This window comes from Rhinolophus sinicus, linkage group LG02 (assembly GCF_036562045.2).
Source record: "Rhinolophus sinicus isolate RSC01 linkage group LG02, ASM3656204v1, whole genome shotgun sequence".
In the NCBI taxonomy this organism is placed as follows: domain Eukaryota; kingdom Metazoa; phylum Chordata; class Mammalia; order Chiroptera; family Rhinolophidae; genus Rhinolophus; species Rhinolophus sinicus.
The window spans coordinates 51,689,006-51,711,686 of NC_133752.1; the positions used below are offsets into that span (position 1 = coordinate 51,689,006).

The 22,681-nt window shown below is 37.3% G+C and overlaps 1 protein-coding gene across 2 annotated transcripts in view; it reads right to left on the bottom strand.

The window, feature by feature from the left end:
- CFAP299 (cilia and flagella associated protein 299) overlaps window positions 1-18,598 on the bottom strand; it is a 524,137-nt gene extending 505,539 nt beyond the window's left edge. For both annotated transcript variants that reach the window (XM_074318035.1, XM_019719919.2), the window contains exons 1-2: window positions 18,461-18,598; window positions 3,054-3,184 (exon numbers count right to left, since the gene is read on the bottom strand). In XM_074318035.1, the coding sequence (XP_074174136.1) occupies window positions 3,054-3,184; window positions 18,461-18,571 (242 nt within the window). In that variant the 5' untranslated portion in view covers window positions 18,572-18,598. The remainder of the gene's footprint in view (window positions 1-3,053; window positions 3,185-18,460) is intronic.
- Between the last annotated feature and the right edge of the window lie 4,083 nt (window positions 18,599-22,681).

Consider the following 22,681-nt stretch of genomic DNA (forward strand, 5'->3'; position numbering starts at 1 on the left):
TACAAAGTTGTGTAATCATCATCAATATGTAATTCCAGAACATGTTATCACCCCAAATGAAACCCCACAGCTGTTAGGAGTCACTCTCCATTCACCCTCCCTTCAAGCTGTGGCAACCACAAATCTATTCTCTGTCTGTAGGGATTTACCTATTCTGGACATTTTATATAAATGGAACTATACAATATGTAGTCTTTTTGTCTGGCTTCTATTGCTTAGCCTAATGTTTTCAAGGTTTATACATGTTGTAGAATGTAACAGTACTTTACTCCTTTTTATAGCCGAATAATACTCTACCATATTATCTATACCATATTTTTTCATCCATTTATTAGTTGATGTACATTTGGGTTGTTTTACTTTATGGATACTATGAATAATGCTGCTATGATCACTGGTGCACAAATTTTCAAGTGGACATGTGTTTTCAATTCCCTTGGACATATCTATACCTAGGAGAGGAATTGATGGGTCATAAGGTAACTCTATGTTTAACTTTTTGAGGAACTGCCAAACTGTTTTCCATTTTATATTCCCACCAGCAATGTAACTGTCTTTCATCTAACCCTCAAATTTCTTGAGAGCAGGGACTAAGCCTTCTGTTCTATCGTATCCCCAGCACCTAGCATAGTGCCTAATGCAATATGGTTGTCTGTGAGCATTTGTGAAGTGAATGGCTGAACAAAGGCCCACAATAATTTTTTTCACTTTATGCCTTCTTCCAGAAAAATACTTATCAAACTACCCCGCTCTCAATACCTTTAACTTTCATCTCTTCAGACTCCTTCTCTTCTGAAACTCTTATAAATAAGTGACATACTCTTAGGTGCCAGCGCTTCCTGAAACGGGTGCTAGAGGACAGGACTGTGACCCACTTGGGCTGCTCACCTGCACATTAGCGAAGTTAATATAAGATACCCTGATAGCAGAATCAAGTGGTTCCAAGTTGGGACCAGTTGGCAGGCAGTCAGATGTTCATGCATATTTTCAAAGTGATCCTCCAGCAAATATAGGCACAGGACATGTTTGGCTCTAGGACACTCTCTGCTGGCCCTGCTGTCAATAACATGACAATGGACCTGGCAGGGAAGGGAGCAAAGTGACTCCCACATGGGGCAAGAGGAAACATATGGGGCCCACGCACTACAGAGACAGGCTGAGAAGATCTGCAGATGAAAGGGCCTTCCAATTCTAGCAGCTCTGGGTGGGGATTAGTCTCCCACGATTGGCATTTAAGTAGCCTAATGACTTCCAGCTCTGGCCAGTTAATGAGACCAGGCCATAGAATAAATACCCACTTTGATCCTCAAACGCAACATGGACATGAACATGGATGGAATTTACACTTGAAACACGACAAACTCCTCTTGATATGAAACAGGATACATCTCTAATAAAACATGAATATACATTAATTCCTTGTAAAATCTCACAAATATCTTTTTTACTTCTGACTGATAAACATTTGTTGATACCTACAAAAAGAGAAGCCTCCCTTGATGTTTTATAGAAGTCATTTCACATTGAACACATGTACTTTGTATCATTTCAATTTTCTAAGATTAGAAATCAAGTCTAACTGTGTTGAATAAATTACTGAAGCTTTACATAAATTACCTGTGTTAAGCAGAATGTCCCCCCAAGCATGCCCATGCTCTAAGCCCTAGAACCTGTGAACATGTTATTTTACATGGCAAAAAAGACTTTAGAGATATAAAGAAGGTTATAGATCTTAAAATAGGGTGATTACCCTGGATTAGCAGATAGACCCAGTGTAATCACATGAACACTTTAAAGGAGAGATCTTTCTCTGGGTGGAGTTAGGAAAGATCCTGCAGAAGGGGAAAAGTCAGACAGATTTGAAGTGTAGGAGGATCTCGACCCACTCTTGCTGGAGCCGGACTACACAGAAAGCATGAAAAGGAATGTGGGTCAACTTGTAGGAGTAAAGATCAGTCCCCAGATGACAGCTGACAAGGAAAGGGACCTCAGTTCTACAATCACAAGGAACTGAATTTGGCCAGCAACCTGAATGAGTGTAGACAAAGATTCATCCTCAGAGCCTCCAGGGAAATCAATCCAGCCAACACCAGGATTATAAACCTATGATGTACTGAGCAGAGAACCCATCTGAGTCACTGTACTCTGACTTCTGACTTATAGAACTATGAATAAACACATTTGTGTTATTTCAAGCCACTGAGTTTGTAGTAATGTGTTATGGCAGCTATAGAAAACTAATATATTACTAAATGTCAGTATTTTAAATTCCAGTGTCCTATGGTTCTAAAACACAATAACAACTACAACCATCAATTAAAATTGCACATTCCCAGAACCAATTCATATTACACTACTGAACATTATTTCTTTCGTAACAAATACATGGGATTTCTATCAATAATTACTGGATATTTTTTTAAATGTTATCGAAGTATAATATACCGATTTCTAAGTAATTATACTCTTCAACATTTACAACTTTAGCCTTCATTTTTAAGAAGTAAACAGATAATTACTTTGTGAAGTCTTTTTCTGTCTTATCAGTTTGATATAGTTCACTTTAGGTGTACATCTCTTTCATAATGTTTAATGTGTCTTATATAACCATATATTAATAACATTAGCAAAAGCCAGTGATCGTTAATAGAGTTGAATGAATCAATGTTTACAAAAATGTGAGAACATAAATGATGCAAATGTTTCTAGGCCTCAAAAGTACAAAGAATTCTAAGGTAAAAGTCACTCCTAATTTTACTATATAAATACATAAAGCCAATAATACTGAGTGAATTTTTCACAGGATGTTATTGGTATAATGGCCATGTTTTGGTATTTATATTTCTTAAATTAGTAGCTCAAAGTTGCATGTGACATTCTTGCAAGCATACCACAGTTCCTCCAGTCCCTGATCTGCAGAACACACACTTAGGGTGTTCCAAGTTCTACTGCTCAACCAACGTTTCTAAATTACAGCAAAGCCAACAGAGTTGGATTTTTCCAGAGATTCTACAATATACTGTAAAATCTAGATTTGGAACATGGACACTTACTTTTTCTGAGTTCTTTCGGCCAGCCTTGCAATCTCTATAGCTGCCTTCCTTGCTTCAAAATCTTCCCTTTTCACCACTTCTCCAGTCCCTCGGTAGCCTAGCTCCACCAACTGGCGGGCCAGGACTTCATCCTAAACAGAAAATCAATTGTTTGATTTGAGGACAGCTTATTTTATCCAATGCATACTGAATAACTGTTTTAAGCGGAAAATCAAATATGTTGTTTAAAAATGAGACAAGATATATTAGACATGAAAAATTTTAACAACTTCTAAAGACATCTAAAATTCTAAAAATGTCTAACAATATTATACTTCTATAAACATCTGATTTGTCACCCCTTTCCCATGGATGTAAGATGAAAGAAAACATAACATCAATCACTACATTTTCTCTAAGGGATTAGAGGACAAAAGTCTATTGTGTTTTTAGTCAATTTATGAAAACAGCTGTAGATAATTAATAGAGTATCTTTAAAACAATTAAACTAGAGACAATAGTATTCATACAAAAAAGACTTTTAAAAAATCAATCACAGAAAAAGAGAATTGGGCTGCTTTTATAAAAGTCAACATTTCAGAGACTTACTTCCATGAAGTTAATTAACTGATGACACATAGCACTGTAACTTCAAATACAAAACAAAGAGCAGATGAATTTCTCATTTAAATAGACAGATATTGTTTCCATATAATGTTGGTACCAATAAAAACAGAAAAGTAGAAACCCAAGATGACCACAAAAAGCTTCAAATTGAAATTTTTCCCACAACCCATTGAACCTTTTGTATTTCAATTACTTTAAGAATTGTCTCACACATTTTTGTCACTTGCATCACATATTAAAAAAACAATATTGTTTCCCCATCATTTGAAGATATCAATTTACCTGAAGCTACTAATATAAAGACTAAAATATTACATTAAAATATTTATATAGCAGTAATGGTCCTTATACTATCTTAATATGAAATAATTTGAAATATCGTGAAAATGGTACATATTTTATGGCTATAGGCCCTTACTTAATACATCACTATTGAATGCAAGTACTGTCAAATAGGATTAGTAAATGAGGAAACTTTAGGTGCCTCATAATCATCTATTCAACCCATACAAGCTATTTTAAAGTTCAAACTATTGGAACAAAACCAAAAATTTATAAATTACCAATCTAGAAAACTTGCTACTTTTCTTTGCTCAACAGTAAAAGCAAATATTGCACTCTGTGTTGCAATGTTGATACATATGCCAACAAAATACAATGCAAAGCACCAGGCCTGGGGCGAGCTGTCTTCTATTGCGAGCTGTCTTCTCTTTAACTTGTTCCCTTTCTTACTATCCTTGGATCCTTAGTCTCTTTAGTGTGAACACAAAACTGAGCAAATGCCTCCACCTAGTGGAATTAATATTAAATAGAAAAAGCAATGAAGAATTTGGGTTTAACTTACATTAACCCAAATGAAGTGAAATGAGTGTAAATTTTCTTAATATATTACTAAAAGTGAGCCCATGGGAAGAACTCTCAGCTTAGCTCTATGAGACTGTGGGGTTCTAGCTTAATATAAATTGTTTGAAGTCAACATTTTATATAATAAAGGACATTTAAAAATTGTTGTATTAACTTTATGGAGTGAATTATGCATTCCTATGTACATTACCCGGGCCACACAAAATTATTTTGGATAGTTATGCACTCATCTGCACTAACGTATCCTGCAACAAATGACAGGATCTACTTAGAAAATAAGGTTGAAGCTGTTTGCTTCACTCACCATTATAATGCTCTAACTCAGGTGTCCAAACTTTTTTCAACATTTTTTACCAAGGGCCATATGCGGTAAAATACACAAATAGCCGGGCCACTCATTCAAGGTGAAGTACGTATTGCCTCACCTTGTTTATTTAAGTAAACTAAATATATTTTTGGAATTTGCTGTGGGCCAATTAACAATGGATTGCGGACCGCAGTTGGCCTGAGGGCCACAGTTTTGACACCCCTGCTCTAACTAGTGGAATCACGAGTCATTTCTCAACTTTAAATGGTCAATTTTCTTTAAAGATGCTTTTCTTGAAAGAAACTGAGAAATAAAATGTTTTATCTATTCACATACTTAGCATTTCTGGTGTTTTCCATTCCTCTGTGTAGGCCCAAGTCTCCTACTGATATATGATTTTCTTTCTACCTATAAAACTTTAATATTTCTTATAGTACAGGTCTGCTCACAACAAATTATCTTGGCTTTTGTTTGGTGGAAAAAATATCTATTTCACCTTAATATTTGAAAGACATTTTTGATGGATTAGTGTTTCAGGTTGACTTTTTACCTTTTATCCTGTACTTAGGATGTCATCGCATTGTGTTATGGCTTATATGTGGCTGATGAGAAGTGTTCAGTCTTTCCCGTCTGTTTTATTCTACATACCATGTTTCCCCTAAAATAAGACCTAGCTGGACCATCAGCTCTACTACGTCTTTTGGAGCAAAAATTAATATAAGACCTGGTATTATATTATACCCGGTATCATATCTTATTATATTAATTATATTATATAAGACCCGATCTTATATTACAGTAAAATAAGATCGGGTTTTATATTAATTTTTGCTCCAAAAGATGCAGTAGAGCTGATGGTCCAGCTAGGTCTTATTTTCAGGGAAACACGGTAATGTGTCCTTTATCTTTAGATTCCTTTAAGATTTTCTATTTATCACTGGTTTTCAGGAAATTTAAGATAATCACACTTAAGATAGAGTGATTTCTTTGGGTTTATTCTGCTTGGAATGCTTTCTACTCCTTGGCCCTATTGATTTATAGTTTTCACAAAATTTGGAAACTTTTAACCATTATTTTTTCAAATATATTTTATTCCCTACTTCCTTCTGATCCTTCCAGGATGACACATTTTTTTGAAAGAAAATATATTTTATCACTTTTATATTAAACCTAATGGTTTGGAGTATAATAGTTCATCTTAGCACAAATAAGAGATTAGCCATGATAGTCAAAGTATATAAATAAGACCATATTATTTTATTAATGGTTAATGCTTTTATTTACTCATGTGATCACGAGTCATTCACTTTTGGATACTAGCAGTTTGGGGGCTTTAGCTATAAGGAGGCATCATGCAAAACAGAACCCAGAGACAGCTCACCCCTGAAGAGAAGGCTACAGATTTGAAGTTGCACATGCACTGTTCCCTCCTTGTGCTGGTTTCAAGCTCTACTGCCCCCCCACCCTGACACCCCCAAACACACACACACACACACACACACACACACACACACACAGCCTTTGGGCCAGAACCCATTTTCCCCCACATGCCTACACCACTGAGGCAAAGCACCTCTGCACTGTTTCTTTGAGTGGGGGTGGGTGCGAGGGTAGACAAAGATTGGATGGTGTGAGCCAAACTCTTCCGAAGGAGTCTGGGACAAAGGGCATCCAGCAACTGGGACACCCAGGTGTTTCTCATCCGAAGAACTAAAAAGGAAAAAATAAAAAGTCTACAGCCACTAGAATGCTTGACATTGCCCCATAGGTTACGGGATTCAGTTGGCTTTTGTTTGTGTCATTTGTTGCTATATTGTTTATTGCTGAAGAACAGTTTTTGTTGTAGCTCAATCTTAGATTTCTTTACTAAACTTGCTGATTTGTTCTAATAGGGTTCCAATTAATTTTCTTGCATTTCCATGGTAATGAAATCATACTGCCTATGAGTAATAATATTCTGACTCCTTCTTTTAAACATTTACGATATTTTCCTCTTATTGTATCATTGCTTTGGCCAGACTGCCAATAAAAAGTTAAGAATACAAGCAAGCATTTTTATCATGTATCTGATTCCAATGCTAAAATGTTTTACAACTAAATATGATGTTTATTACAGCTGTTTGCTATATACTCTATCAAGTTATGAGTTTACAATTTTATCCTATGCTTTTTCTGCATCTAGAGAGATTATCATATTTTTCTTTTTTAATTTGTTAATGTCATGAGCTCATCCTTGCATTCCTATGATAAATCACACTATTGTTAATCTGATTTATTATTTCTTAATATATTCCTGGATTCATTTTGCATTTCTTTTCATTCAGTTCTTAAGTAAAATTCGTCGTCAGCTTTCTATTTTGTGCTATCTTTTTCTGAGTTGATGTCAGGATTACACAAGGCCTATAAAATGATTTAGGAAAATTAAAACTGCATCCTTTTCTTTTTAATTTTTAATTACAAGGTCTGACAATTAAGTTAGTGAATTCATCCTAGAAAAAGTGCTACATACCTCATTGCTGAATATCACTATGGTCACCTTTGAAATACTCCCCTTGGGAAGCTAAGCACTAATGCCAGCGCCTAGTCCACCTTTCAAAGCAATTTTGGAACTCTTTTTCTGGAATGGCCATCAGAGCTATTGTCGTATTACCCTTGATGTCCTGAATGTCATCAAAATGTGTTCCTTTCAATATTTCCTTTATCTCCAGGTAAAGAAAGAAGTCAGTGGGGGCCAGATCAGGTGAGGAGGGAGGGTGTTTCAATACAGTTATTTGTTTACTGGCTCAAAACTCCCTCACAGACAGTGCTGTGTGAGCTGGCGCATTGTCGTGATGCAAGAGCCATGAATTGTTGGTGAAAAGTTCAGGTCGCCTAACCTTTTCATGCAGCCTTTTCAGCACTTCCAAATAGTAAACTTGGTTAACTGTTTGTCCAGTTGGTACAAATTTATAATGAATAACCCCTCTGATATCAAAAAATTTTAGCAACATCGTTGTAACAAGTTCATGAACTTAATTGTCATACCTCGTATACCACATTTTGTTTATGCATTCATCTACCAATAGATACTTGGGTTTTTTCCACCTTTTGGCTACTGTGCATAATGCTGCTATGAATATGGGTATACAAATATCTGAGTCCCTGCTTTCAATTCTTTTGGCTATATACCCAGAAGTGGTATTGCTAGATCATATAGTAATTCCATATTTAACTTTTTAAGGCACTGCCATACTGTTTCCACAATGGCTGTACCATTTTACATTCCCACCAGCAGTGCACAGTGTTCCAATTGCTCCATATCCTCACCAACACTTATTATTTTCGGGTGGGGGGGGGGGTTTATTTGCTTGTTTGTTTGTTTCTTTGATAATAGCTATCCTAATGGGTGTGAAGTGGTGTGTCACTGTGGTTGTGATTTGCATTTGCCTAATGACTAGTTATGCTGAATATCTTTTTATGTGCTTTTGGCCATTTGTGTATGTTTTTTGGAGAAATATCTGTTCAAGTTCTTTGCTCAATTTTTAATCAGACTGTTTGCTTTTTTGTTGTTAAGTTAAGGGAGTTCTTTGTACGAGGTGTGATCAAACTATATGGTAAATGTCTAAATTTTAAAAATTCTGTTACAATAAAAGACACATTGCCATTAATTCCCCTCAAAACACTTCCCCTCATTTCAAACACACTTATTCCATTGTTCTTGCCACTTTCTGAAGCAGATCTGGAAGTCCTCTTTTGTGAGTGTCTTTTATTGTGCTGTTGTGGTTGCCTCGATTCAAAACATTGAATCGATTCAAAACATTTACCTTTCATGGTCACTTGGACTTTGGGGAAGAGCCAGAAGCCATACAGTGCCAGATCTGGTGAATAAGATGGATGAGGACATACCATAATGTTTTTATTTGATAGAAATTGCCATATACCAGAAGTGATGTGTGACATGGAGTATTGTCATGATGGAAGATGATTTATGGCACACTAAAACACACCTTCTCTCAATCGCAGCTCAGACCTGACTAACTGCACCAAACAAGTTGAAACTTGTCACACACTGTCACTAAGTTTCGACATGCTGCTTCCCATATTGAAGATCCCTGCCTTTCCATTGGATGACACCCTGCACCAGCATTCACCATATTTTGTTATCACAATGGAAAGGTTATGTGTCACACATCACTTCTGGTATGGCAACTTCTGTCAAATAAAAACATTACAGTGTGTCCTCGTCCACCTAATTCACCAGATCTGGCACCATGCAGCTTCTGGTTCTTCCTCAACATCAAAATGACTGTGAAAGGTAAACATTTTGAGTTGATTCAGGACATCGAGGCAGCTATGACAGCGCAACTAAAGACACTTACGAAAGAAGACTTCCAGAACTGCTTCAGAAAGTGGCAAGAATAATGGGATAAATGTGTTTAAAGTGAGGGGGGAGGGTATTTTGAGGGGAATTAATGGCAATGTCTTTCCCTACAATAATTTTTTTTTTTTTTAATTTAAACATTCACCATAGTTTTTCATCACACCTTATATATTCTGAATGTGAATCCTTTATCAGATACATAATTTGTAAATATTTTCTCCCATTCAATGGGTTGCTTATACACTCTATTGATAGTGTCCTTTCATGCACAAAAAGTTTTTAATTTTGATATCATCAATTACAATTATTTTTAATTAACATTTTCTTCAGAGTTCTGAAAATCTAACCATCTGCCTAGGTGTGGATCTTTTTCATTTATCATACTAGGCAGTTTATGGGTACTTACAATCTTGTGCTTATCTCCAACACAGAGAATATTTTTTATTCGATTATTTTATCCCCTTCCTTTTCTATATAATTTCTTTCTGGAATGTGTATCAGATAGACATGGAGCCTCCCGGAATTATTCTTTCATATAATTTTCTTATTTTCCTCATTTTTTTTACTGCATTCTGGATAATTATATCAATTTTAACTAACAGATCATTAATTTGTCCTTTAAAAATGTCCATTCTACTAGTTGGCCCTTTTTAAGATGTCATTAATTATGTATCTATTTTCTAAGAATTCTGTCTTGTTCTATGATTGCTCCCTTTTCATACCAGTCTATTATTCTGCTTATAGATTTAACAGATACTAAAATATGTCTGAGGTAGAAAGTTATAATTTATTTAAACCTCTCTCTAGGTTTTGAATGTTTTCTCTGACATTAGTTGTTGTTCTTATCATCTTGGGCCTCCTCTTTCACGCTATTGTGTTTCCTCAAACCTCTGGAGATGCATATTTATAGACAGAGGATTGGGTTAATTGGTATAGTCATTAGCATGGATTTCCTCTATAGTTGTGCAGGTCTAGTTCCCTAACTGGACTTTCCTCTGAATAGGTGAATTGTGAAAGTTATGTGAAAGAGCAGAGTATTGCGATGTTCAGACTCCACTTGAGGATATGTGGATACGAAGGAAGGAAGGAAGGAAGGAAGGAAGGAAGGAAGGAAGGAAGGAAGGAAGGAAGGAAGGAAGATACCCCACCCTCTCCAACCTAACTGCCAAAATGAGATGGGCTTGGCATAGTAAGTGTAAACTCTTTCTAGATTTTCTTCTCTTCTTCAGCATCTATTCTGAATTTCTAACACTATTTAGTTAGTTCAAGCTTACTTCTGATTATCTCTGAGGCCCCTTTACCCCATCCAAGACTCCGTGTTAGGCATATATTTCACTTGCTTTAGAGAGAAGTTCTCTCATATATCCTTGGGTTAAACATTTGCAGACATACATGCCAGGGACAAGGTATTCCTCTGGCCTAGCTACGTAGAATTGACTTCTTTAATCAATTACAGGCTCTCTCTTGTTCTTTATATTATTGTTGACTCTGCTTTTCTCTAAATCTGTTTTACCTTTCCAATACTTTTCTGCATTATTTATTTAGGGCTATGGTTTTCTCTGCCTTGTTAATCTTATACTATCTTCTTTCTAACTTACCAGAAAGATGCACAATTCCTGGTCCCTAAGAGTAGCATTATTTCTTATTTTGTAGTACTATTATTGATTTGTTCTTTTTCATATTTACAAGGAAAATGAATAGACAGATGATAAAAAGGAAGGATGGATGGAAGGAAGGAAGGAAAGAAGAAAGAAGGAAATAAGTTTGATTATATCCAGGGCTCTCTCTACAAATTTGCCATGTCTGCTTTAGTTCTAACCACAATCTTCTCTTTTTTTATATAATGAAAAGGCTTCACAAAAAAGTCTTCTTGCCTCTAGTTGTACACCAATACAATCCATTCTCGCAGTGGAAAATCGAATGAGTAAACTTGAAAGTGTCCACCGGGTTTAGTGATTGTCGTGTGGGGCGGCCTGCAGGGTCTCAGCTCCCGCTCCCCACATAAGAACGCAGGACATGGTGAGGCCAAAAAGGAACACCCACGGAGCCATAGGTAGGGGAGTCATACCACTGTATTCTCGCTGGCGGCTGGGTTGGAGACAGAGAAGGCAAGAGCCACACTATCTGCAACTCGCCATCCACTTGCCTCTGCCAAACAATCTCACATGCTCCAATCCGCTTCTCTGCAATCTGCAATCCACACTCTGCCGCTTGCTAGCTCAGCCACCATCTTCTTGCTGGCCCCCATTTTTTCCTGCTAGCATAGCCACAGCAGTTATATTAGTGGCCAATGGCTCACTGGTTACAGCTGATGGCCAACTAGCCACAGCTGATGGCCATCCAATCACAGTTGATGGCCATTTACTACCTGAGCCAGCACCCTTTAGCGTGAGGCCGGGAGCCTGGAAACTGCACTCCTGGCTCTGTCCCCACAGTGACACATCCCACATTTGTCCCATGGCAAGAACAAATTCTATGGAATGATGAAGATGGGTGCCAGCTTGTAGGGGGTTAAAAAGTGGAAGATGAGGAAATGAAGGCAGTGAATATTTTACAAGTCATTCAAGAAGAAAAATTGTAAAAAGGTGGAAAAAAAATATATGGTGGGGCAAAATGAAAATACCTCAATGAGCACAGAAGGGACTGTTGAAATTAAAGATGAGAGTAGTTAATCCCTAGAGAGAGTTCCCTAAAAATGTGAAAGGAAAAGGAGAATAATGCAAGCGATTATCATCACCAACCAAGCCTACTAGCTGCAAACAGCAGAACTTACTGTAGCCAGTCCAGATATAAAAAGGAATTAAAATATAGTAGCTCAAAAATAAATCCCTGGAAAAGTGAAGTTTGAAGCCTGTGTAGCTAAAAACAACACTCAAAGCCACATGAACTGTTTTCAGCAAATAGTCCTCTGCTGGCACCCCTGAAAACAGATACTGCAACTCACCTGTTGACCCTAGAACTTCAGCCACTACATCACCTGAAAGACAAAAGCCTCTACTGCCGAATTTAATACAAAATGGATTCCACATGGTGCTTTCTTCCTGTTACTCTTTTCTAAAGTAGGTGTGTATGACTGGCAGCATATAAGTCCCATGAAGATACAAGAGCAGCAAGGGAAACTGAGGAGGTGAATTTCTGCCTCCACCTTAAGAATGTGGGACTCAAGTTGGGAAAATTCTCAAATAATTATAATGATAATAGGTGTTGAAAATTATAACATATTCAGTAAATGGAGAGACAGGCATTCCATATGGTAGATACTATTAACATAGGAAGGAAGCAAGAGGAGGTGGGCAGAAATGAAGGTAGTTGTATAAGTTTCCTGGTAGAAAACTAAAGAGGGTTCCAGCCTGATTAACTCTTCTTTGTTGACCTGAAGAAATGAGGTCATCGACTAAGAGTCAGAAGTCTAAAGAGAGTAAAAAAGGTTTGGAAAACAAGTCGTGGAAAAAAATAAAAAGCAAGGTATATCAAAAGGCAATTCGTAAAAGAAATGCAAATGGACAAGAGACATTTAAAATGATGATAAACCTCGCTAATAATCAGGGAAATTAAAATTAAAACAATTAGTTTTTTTCACATATGTTATTGGTAAAATAAATAACAAGGTTGACAATATCAAGAGCTAGTGATGGTCTGAGGGGAAAGGTGTCTCATATACTGCTGGTGGGAGAGTAAATGGCTACTCTAGAGACCACTTTGGCCGTGTCCATCACAACCCATCAATTCCACTTTCTGATATATTTACAACTGCACACAAGGAGGATATACAAAAGATGTTCATGTCACTGTTGTTTGTGATCAGGAAAATGAACTTCTAAAGGACCATCCTAAGTAAACAATGGATTCAATGCAGCAACTTAAAAAGAAAAGGGAGATCTATGTAGTGACATTAAAAGGTCTCCAAGATCATGTAGAAAATACCAAAAAGAATTACATTTGTTATATGCCAACAAAGAAATTATTATACATAAATATTTTCAACATATTTACAATGAAAATATTTATAATAAATATATATATATATATACACACACACACACACACACACATATACATATATATACAATTTTTGAACACTACTCATAAGTACGCAAGAAGAGGAAAGATACTGGGCTGAACTTCAGACACTGCTGCTGCAGCTTGACTCAGAACCACAATAAATACTCATCATCTCCTACTTTCACCATCCAGTCTAGATTCCCCTCACCTTCTCAATACGTCTGCTGGTCTTGGTAGCATATCTAGTGGTGTGAACCAGATCCTCATTCCTGAGGGGTCTGAACCGCTGGCCATAAAACCCCCCTCAGTTTCAGCTGTTGTTCTCAAATTGGACCACTCCACTTCCAGAGAATACCTGTTAACTATTTTATAGTTTCTCGTTTTGGAGTCTTTTAGATTCCCCATTGTTTTCTTGCTTTTCTGCCACTTGGATGCTGATACCTTCTAGGTGTTGTGGTTATGAATGTTTCTCCCCATCTGATTTTATGTTGGGGTTCATTGGAATAACTCTCACCTAGTTGTTCATGGGTTCTTTGTTTTGCTATTCAGATGCCCTTGGCTTCTGGATCATCCTATTCTCCTTACTTCCTCCTACCTTTCTGACCCCCCTTCCATTCTCCTTGGTGAGCACCACCTCCATGCCCATGCCTTAAGTAATGGTTTTTCTCCCACATTTTGTCTTCAGCACCCCGTCTTGTCTCATGCTATACACTCTCCTCGGGAATTTTCCCTGCTTCTACTCTTGTCTCCTCCCAGTAGTAGCTTTTGAAGTCAATGTAAACAAAAATTGAATGGAATATACCTTAAATATACAGAATGTAGATTGTAGGGGATTGTTGGAAACACTGCGGACATTAGGCTCAAAGCATTTTATTTTTATCATTATGATAAAGTTATAGAAGTACTTTGGGACAGCATTCTTGGTTCAGTTTCACTCCCTGATCATCAGTATGCTCATGAGGAAACTAGATATTTTTATTTAGTACCTCTGTGAACCCACTGGAAGAAAAATATAGTACTCCTCTTAAACAGCAGCTAATTTATACCAAATTGTTTTTCTATTGAATAAACAAAAGAGTATAAATGATTTGAAATAAATGAATTAAGACATTTCATAGAGAACAGTATTTACTCTGAATCTTGAAGCAATAAATAATGGAAAAATTACAACAGTTGGTCATTAGTTGGCTTATTGTATAATCATGGCAAATTAAATGACTAGATTTTTCCGAGAATCTCACTTAATCAATATCTGCCAAATAATTTTAAGATTATATACAAAAGGTTTAATTTTTGTGACTTATTTACTTATATTTTCTAAATAATGGGCAGATAATCTCTAAATAAAACTTCCACATTACTGATCTCTAAATAATTTAGCCATGATTGGGATCCATTCATCAGGGAAATTTTTAAGTAATTCTAAAAACACCCCCTGATTTCTTATCTAAGAAGAGCAATTCAGTAGGACTTTTAGTTCCCCAGTGGTCACAGGCAGCCATTGAAATGAAGAGACTGTGTTTACTTAACATGAAAGAATTACCAAGAAATAATGTGGGAAACCACAGTACAAAAATTTTGCCAAAACTTTTTCAGTATTTGTATATTGATTTAGGGGATTGGTTTCATTAGGTAAGATGATACTCACTCCCAAAACAAATATTGTTATTTGGGTTGGCAGAGATAAATCTAATTGTTGATACTGTTATAAATTTATTTTGATAACTTAGAGGTATCTAGTAAAATGAGTAAAGCATGGCAGACATAGAATGAAAAGCGTCTTTTATCCTCCTGAATCACTTTACCCCTCTCCAGCTCATCAAGTCAACTGGTGTCGTCTTCATTTTTTTCCTCCTACTTCCCTTCCTTCCTAATCAAGTATCATATAAAAAACTTTGTGGTTATTACATTCATACACTACTTGTATACTTATAGTAGTGTGAGATGTTAAATGATAATATAGAGGTGAGGGTCACGACAGGCAAACTCAAAAGATATGATTTAAAGAATAAAAGCATGATTCACAATGATATGGGCAAGACTAATAGAAACCAATATGGGATGGTGAAGCATCCTTAGGCTAGCAATAGTGAGAAGTCTTTAACACCATTAGGCCTACAAGGAAACAGGAGAAGAAACAGTTGCTAGAACAGGGAGTGCTGCCAGCACCTGGGAAGAGTGCTGTAGCTGATGGAATGAGAAGTTGGCCACACCTGATGAGTGCAGCCACATCCAAACCACAACCAGTTCGAAGATAACAGGGAATAAATCCTCTAATTACTCTCTTCTAGCCCTCTGATGTATTGGCTGAAACGAACCCAAACCCAAAAGAGCATAGTTAATGACTTCAGAAGACAGCTTCCAGGGACACAGATAAAGGTGGAGAAGGGCAGAGAATGCATCCAACAAAGAAAATATGGCCATTTTGTACTAATTTTTATTGAAATTAATTGAAACTTTGGGCAGTAGAAAAATATACTACACAATAAAAGTACCTACAAGATAGTAAATACAGTGATACCTCGATTTTCTAACGTAATCCACAAGCTCTGAAACATTCGAAAACAGCTGACAGCTAGGTCTCAGGATCTTCCATTCAGGGGAAGCTGTGTGACATATTTGACTTATGAGTCGTGTTCGAAAACCGAAGCATTTACTTCCAGTTTATGGCATTCATAAACCAAAATGTTTGTCAACAGAGATGTTCGAAAACTGAGGTACTACTGTACTTGTAAAATGTTTGCTGAATAAATAAAGCTTAGATTGGACTGTAAGCACTATACTAAAATTAGGTGGCTAAGATCAAGTGTAGAACTGATTCTTACTTAAATTCTTAGAAATTAAGGCAATATCTACTACTGTAGGCTCTTGGTGAAGGCTTATTAATTAAATAGATAGTTGGATGATAAATGGATGGACAGATGGATGTACAGATGACTCATAAAAGTTTACAGACATAAAAAAATTTTGAATGTAATCTTGTCCAGCTCCTTCATTGGGCAGATGAATTAATAGAGTTTCAAACTGGTTAAAAGCACAATACAAAATTCGGACCCAAATCTCAAGGTTTTTTAAGTATAATATGCTATCTCTCATTTACCACTTAAAATTTGTTCCATTCAAACCAAACTCTGATGACCTGTCACCCCCCCCAGCCCCCCAAAAAAGAGCAAGAATTGCCTCACAAAGCATGACCCATAATACATGGCCCATGATTGCAATACAACTAAAACAATTCTGAGGAGTGCATTTGTCTCTGTGCAACCTACGTGGGCAATTAACTTGCAACCCCAGAAAGTATTTGAAAATATAGGTCCCCAGAGCTAATGGCACTTAAAATTTTTCATTACTCAATCCAAAAATATAGACACTTGAGTAATATCATCATTCAACTACACTTTCATCTTATTTTTTATTAAGGTACAACAAGAATAAGGTTAACCAATGGCAATTTTAAAAGTAAGTTTCTTTGATCATGTCCCTAAATATAGTCCCCCACTTTCTATTTTGGAAGCTTATAAAGTTCTGATTGACAAAACACAAAGTATTAATTTCTTACTCCTAATCAACATTGTTTTTAATTCCCTACTTACATGAAAAGCCCTGCCTTAAAAAAAAGAAAAAGTGGAAACCCTCCTTAATGATACTATGCTTAATAAGCTTGGCAATATTCCACATGTGCTATGAAGATGACTGTATTCTATTGGGATGTTTATTGTCTATATTGCATTCTTTTTAAACAGTCAAAAGTGTGGATGCAAACATTGTTTAGCACCATTACTTTTTCCCTTCATTTCAGTGACTTAGATGCAAGGCATAAAACTCACTTTCATGACTTTGAACATATCTGTATTTAAAAGCTTGTTTTTGAAGCCAGAAGCTATGTTGGAAATATTACCAGGTTTTATTTTTAACACATAATTCCAGAAAGATCATATTTCTTGTCCAAAGTCACAAAACTGGTTTGTGGCAGAGATAAGACTAAATTAGAAGGTTCTATTTTCTTAAAATTATGTTCATATCTAGCATATTAACATGTTTTTGAGAATAAGCACTTTTCAAACCTTGGAATCCACATTCAAATAAAACCCCGCTTAACATGGTCTTTGGAGTTCAAAATTTTCAATCCCCTAAAATGCAGAATTACGCTACTGCAGACTAGACTGCAGATAAGGAGTTTCCGGGGTTGGCGGCAGAATACAAATCCTTTTCAGATTCAGGTGTGGTCTGACACCACATAGTGGCGCTTCTTCTCTCAGGCCTAAACAGGGAGGGGGCAATTTGGGGTTCTGTGGCTGTTCTCCAGGACAGCGGAATCTCTAGGTCAGTGCCCATTTAGTTGGCTCGCTCTGGGAATATACCAGGACTATAGGGACCCACCATCCACCTCCTGCTACTCCCCAGAACAGGTCGCCTTTTATTTTCCAGCCCATCCTACCTGGTTGTCCTCGAGAAGATAAGAACTCTATCCCCATCCCCCGCCATCAACACCCCCATCATTCACACACACACACTTTCATAAAGCGAGGAGGGGCATGGTTGCTAGGTAGAAAACAGTAGCCAATCCGATTTTGCTGTACTGTAGGTTTTCGGTGGTTTTGGGGTTTTTGTTTTGTTTTGTTTTTTTGTTTTGTTTTGTTTTGTTTTTTGGTGGTTTTTTTTACTATCAACATTAGTTGTGATCATAAACTCGATAAACATGAGTCAGGAATGTGCAGGCACAACGACCTGTAATGTGTACCTATAATTAAAAGGCTTTCTGAATCAATTAGCATGGGGTGGAAATCTATGGACCCAAATGCCATATATAGTAACACCAGACACACCAGGTTAGTGTTGCCACTTGCCCTGGAAGAACAGTCTTATGTTAACACAAATTGGCAAAGAAAATAAAAGCAGGGAGTCAAACCTGAATTACAGAAGTCTCAGCAGGCCACCGAATTCAGCCACCAGTTACTGGCAAGAGAGACCGCTGGGAGGTGGCAGGTGAGGCCGAGCTACGGAAGTTAAAGGCTCCCTAGCGTGCGCACGCGCGGGTTTCTGTGCCAGGCGCTTCGAGGGCCCTAAACACTGTACTGACTGATGCAGCGCAGGGCGGGTAGGATGCGGCGTGAAATTCACCTCCGCCGCCGCCGCCGCCGCCGCCGTCGGGAAACTGCGGGGCCTGACGTCCACCGCCAGGGGGCGAAAACCCCATGATGAGGGGAATCGGAAAGGACCCAAGGACTGGAAGGCGACGCGGCCGCTTTGCGGCCCTGCAGTCCTTACCTCCAGGTAGTACAAGTCCACGGTAGTGATCTGCGAGTCGAGGAAATCTTCATAGGTATTGAACTGAGTGACTATATTGTCCACCGCCGTCAGCCCCTCTTCCTGCTCCATTGCAGTTGCCTTGGCCGAAGCGTCCCTAACAACGGAGGCACAAGGGCGTAGTCAGAAGGTTCCACCCACTTCGAACCTTCCAATCAATTGGGAATCGGTGCGGAGTTTTGAACGTTAATCCCGCCCCGGTGTGTTGTTACTCTTTCGGGCTCCTGCCTAACTCCAGGGAACTGGATCAAATTATCCACAATAAATTCACATCTGACACCCGTCAACTGACTCAGACTTGGGTGGAATGTGGAGACTCGCGAGAGATGAAAATTGCAATCCAAAACTTAAAATCATAAAACGGCCACGATATGTAGACAAAATGTTATAGATCAGAGTTTATAATCTCATTGTAAAACAATGTTATGCAGGACAAAAATATAGAGGTTAGTTCTCTGGTACCTGAAGGTCCATTTTTGCAAGTAGAGTATCTCAAAATAGAAGTCTTTGAAACCAAGACTTCTTGTGACCGAAACCAATTCTTTGAAACATTATAACTTAAAGACAAATTATTGCTAGTGTTTGGATACAAGGAAGAATTAATGAATTTTTCAATGGTAGAAACTCAAAGAAAATATCTTTGAAGTCCTCTGTTGGTCCCAAGTGCTTGTTTTTTAAACTTTTTTTTTTTTTTTTTTTTTTTACTTTTTAAGTTTCAATAAGCACACAATGAAAAGCGTTGGCTTGTTGAAGCTGCCCTTTTTTAAGGGTTAAATATTTGTGGAAACTTAGAAAGTAAAGGCTTACACGAAACACTTTTCCTTTAGAACAAAGTTTTGCATTTTTAAAACATGGATTAAAGTAATGCAAAATGGTAGCTGGCAAAACTTTTTATTAGGTTGATGCAAAAGTAATTGCAGCTTAAGAGGTTAATAATTGCAAAAACTGCAATTACTTTTGCGTCAACCGACTAGGATCCATTTTTGGACTTTAATATTTTTCAGATCATCCTTGGGAATTAGCACAGTACAATGTAGAGCCTATGGTAGTTGTTCCCTAAGTACTTATTAAATGATTTTGAAAATTATCAAAGATCTAAAAATGTTTTTTTCAATAAAAATATCTGGAAAAAACTTCACTTTTAGTTAGCTTTCCCAATTTAAAAGGTCATCTCAAAAATTAGGGTGTTACAAATGTACAAATTTTAAGTGATACAGACAATCTCCAAGATATCACTGACTTCTTTTTTAATTAATAAATATATTCTGAAATGTTTTAAAAGGCCTTTTTGACATTGTTTTAAAATTTAATTATTGAATCAGGAGAACAGAAAAGAGAGAGAAACCCTGGACACTCATAACACAAAACAACAATAATAAAAACAACAAAAAAGCAAACTTATGGAGTGCTCCCTGCATACCAGGCACTGTCCTAAGTGCCAACACTGGATTACAACCTTGGTATTTGTACTAAAATTAACAGCCACTTACAATTTGACATCATCTAATATCTAAAACAGGGGTGTCCAAACATTTTTCAACGTTTTTTACCAAGGGCCATATGCGGTAAAATACACAAACAGCCGGGCCATCACTTGAAGTGAAGTACGTATTGCCTCACCTAGTTTATTTAAGTAAACTAAATAAATTTTTGGAATTTGCTGTCGGCCAATTAACAATGGATCATGGGCTGCAGTTGGCCCACAGGCGGCAGTTTGGACAACCCTGATCTAAAAGGTATGAAAATTCAAATAGCCCAAGAATGAGAAGTCTATCTTACTTAAGGCATTCTAACTGATAAGGGACACATAGGTCTCAGTATTCTCTATTATCTAGAGAGTTTTATAAGCCTCTCCTGAAAGAGGCATTATTCTGGGCTAAGGGAGCACAAGAAAGGACTTACAAAAGTTTCAGCCACGTAGTGTGTACAGAAAATATGAATATTTGCTTTAGTATGATACTATTTAAGACTTTACCATGTGCCAGCCCTGTTTTAAATATGCCACATGCATTATCTTATTTAATCATGAAAGTAGCATAAACATTATTCTCAATATAGAGACACAATGAGTCTAAATGAATTGGCCAAAGTCTTAAACATAAAAAAAAAAAAAGCAAACAGCTTATTACTCCCAGTTTCTCAAAAGAGAAAGCAGAGATAGAGGTTTGAAAAGTCACATGGAATTATGAAAGTTGTTTTTATGTTTATTAGAAAAAATTGTATCAAATTGTGAATGGAAACAGATTGGCACAAATAAAAGGATCAAAAGGAATGGCATATTATAAGACATGGAGGCAAGAAAGATCAGGGCCTATGTAGGGAAAAGCTGGACATTGTTTTGACAGTTGTGAAGGACCCAGTAAGGAGAGTAGAGGAAAGGAAGCTGACTGGAGGAGGAAAACCGGTAGGAAAGCTTGGAATACTAGTGTGGGGACAGAGCCAGGAGTGCAGTTTCCAGGCTCCCGGCCTCACGCTAAAGGGTGCTGGCTCAGGTAGTAAATGGCCATCAACTGTGATTGGATGGCCATCAGCTGTGGCTAGTTGGCCGTCAGCTGTAACCAGTGAGCCAATATAACTGCTGTGGCTGCGCTAGCAGAAAATGGGGGCTAGCAAGAAGATGGTGGCTGGCAATGGCGTAGTGTGGCGGAGTGTGGATTGCGGATCCTGTGGCTCCTGCCTCCTGTGTCTCCAACCCACCTGCCAGCAAGACTATAGTGGTATGACCCCCCTACCTATGGTTCCGTGGGTGTTCCTTTTTGGCCTAGCCACATCCTGCGTTCTTATGTGGGGAGCGGGAGCTGAGACCCTACATGCCACCCCGCACCACAGCTAGGTTGAAGAGCTTACAAAAGGTAGTAATCATATCCTCGACCAACAGAGGGTTACAATGAAAATGAGTGCTGATCACTCAAAAAAAGTGTCTCACTGCTAACTGCAAGCACTAATTATATTTATAACATTTGCTTTGAAGTAAACGTATATACTTATTACATTTATATTTATTACATTTGCTTTAAAGTCCTCTTCCATCAAGATTTAATCACTTTCAAGACTGCTAAAGCATCTAGGGAATCTTCGGGTCCATTAAACTATAGCAGTTTGATTACAAGGACCTATATGTTAGTAAAATGTTAGGTCACTGTTAGCCTATATATCATTCTATTATGACCCATTGTGATTGTGCATTTTCAGTGGAAACCGCATTAAATTTACCATTTGGTCAACAGCTCTTTGATGAAGTAATTTCTAAAGGGTCTAAATTTAAATAGTCATGAAAACATTTTCAGTCTATGAGTTTAGTAACATCTTGCAGCTCAAATCACTGAGAATGATTTTCAACAAAATCATTTTCTCTATGATTGTTAAAGAAAAACAGAAAAAAATAAATTTAACCTTGTTCCTCATAGAAAGACTTGAATGATAGTCGATCTATTTCAGTTGTCTTTTTCTTAACTTTCACTTTAAGTTTGAATGCACTTTCAGACCGGTGCCTGAGAAATTACATGAAAGAACAGTAACAAAGAAATTAATGAGCTTCAGCAACTCTCTATTTCCGATTGCAAAGTCTTTGTTATGATCAAGAAGTACTTTATTTTAGATAACATGCATCCCTATTAAAGTTCGGGATTTTTGAAGATTTAAGCCTGGAATTTAGCACCCAACCCCAAAGAAATTCCATTCTTTGTAAAAGGACCAGCAAGTATTATGTATATGCAAGTGGGTGCTCAGCACTGACCCTCAATCTTATTGTTTTTACTCTTCAGTTCACTCTTATTTTCCACAATGGCTTTTCCTACTTTCTCTTCTCTCTTTAATGTTATATCCTCCTGTTTCAAAGCAGATAATCTTAACTCCTACTCCACAAAGGAAGTAAAAGAGATCAGATTAGATATCCTATAGACAAATATGTAACTTATATATCAATCCTTTACTTCTTCCCTTGTGTCAAAGGAAGAGATTTACCTCCACTTAGACCTTTACCCTGCAAAGAATGTTCTCTTTCTACTTTTGCCTTCTCAGGATTTGATAATCCCGTCTCTCCACTATATCATTAATTTATCTCACCTCTCTCTCGCTCTCGCTCGCTCTCTCCCACCTGCTTTCTGATTTGAAGAACAAGGAAACGAACTCAAAAACATACCTCCTTGGACTTCACAGTCCATTGCAACTGTAAGCTCTCCC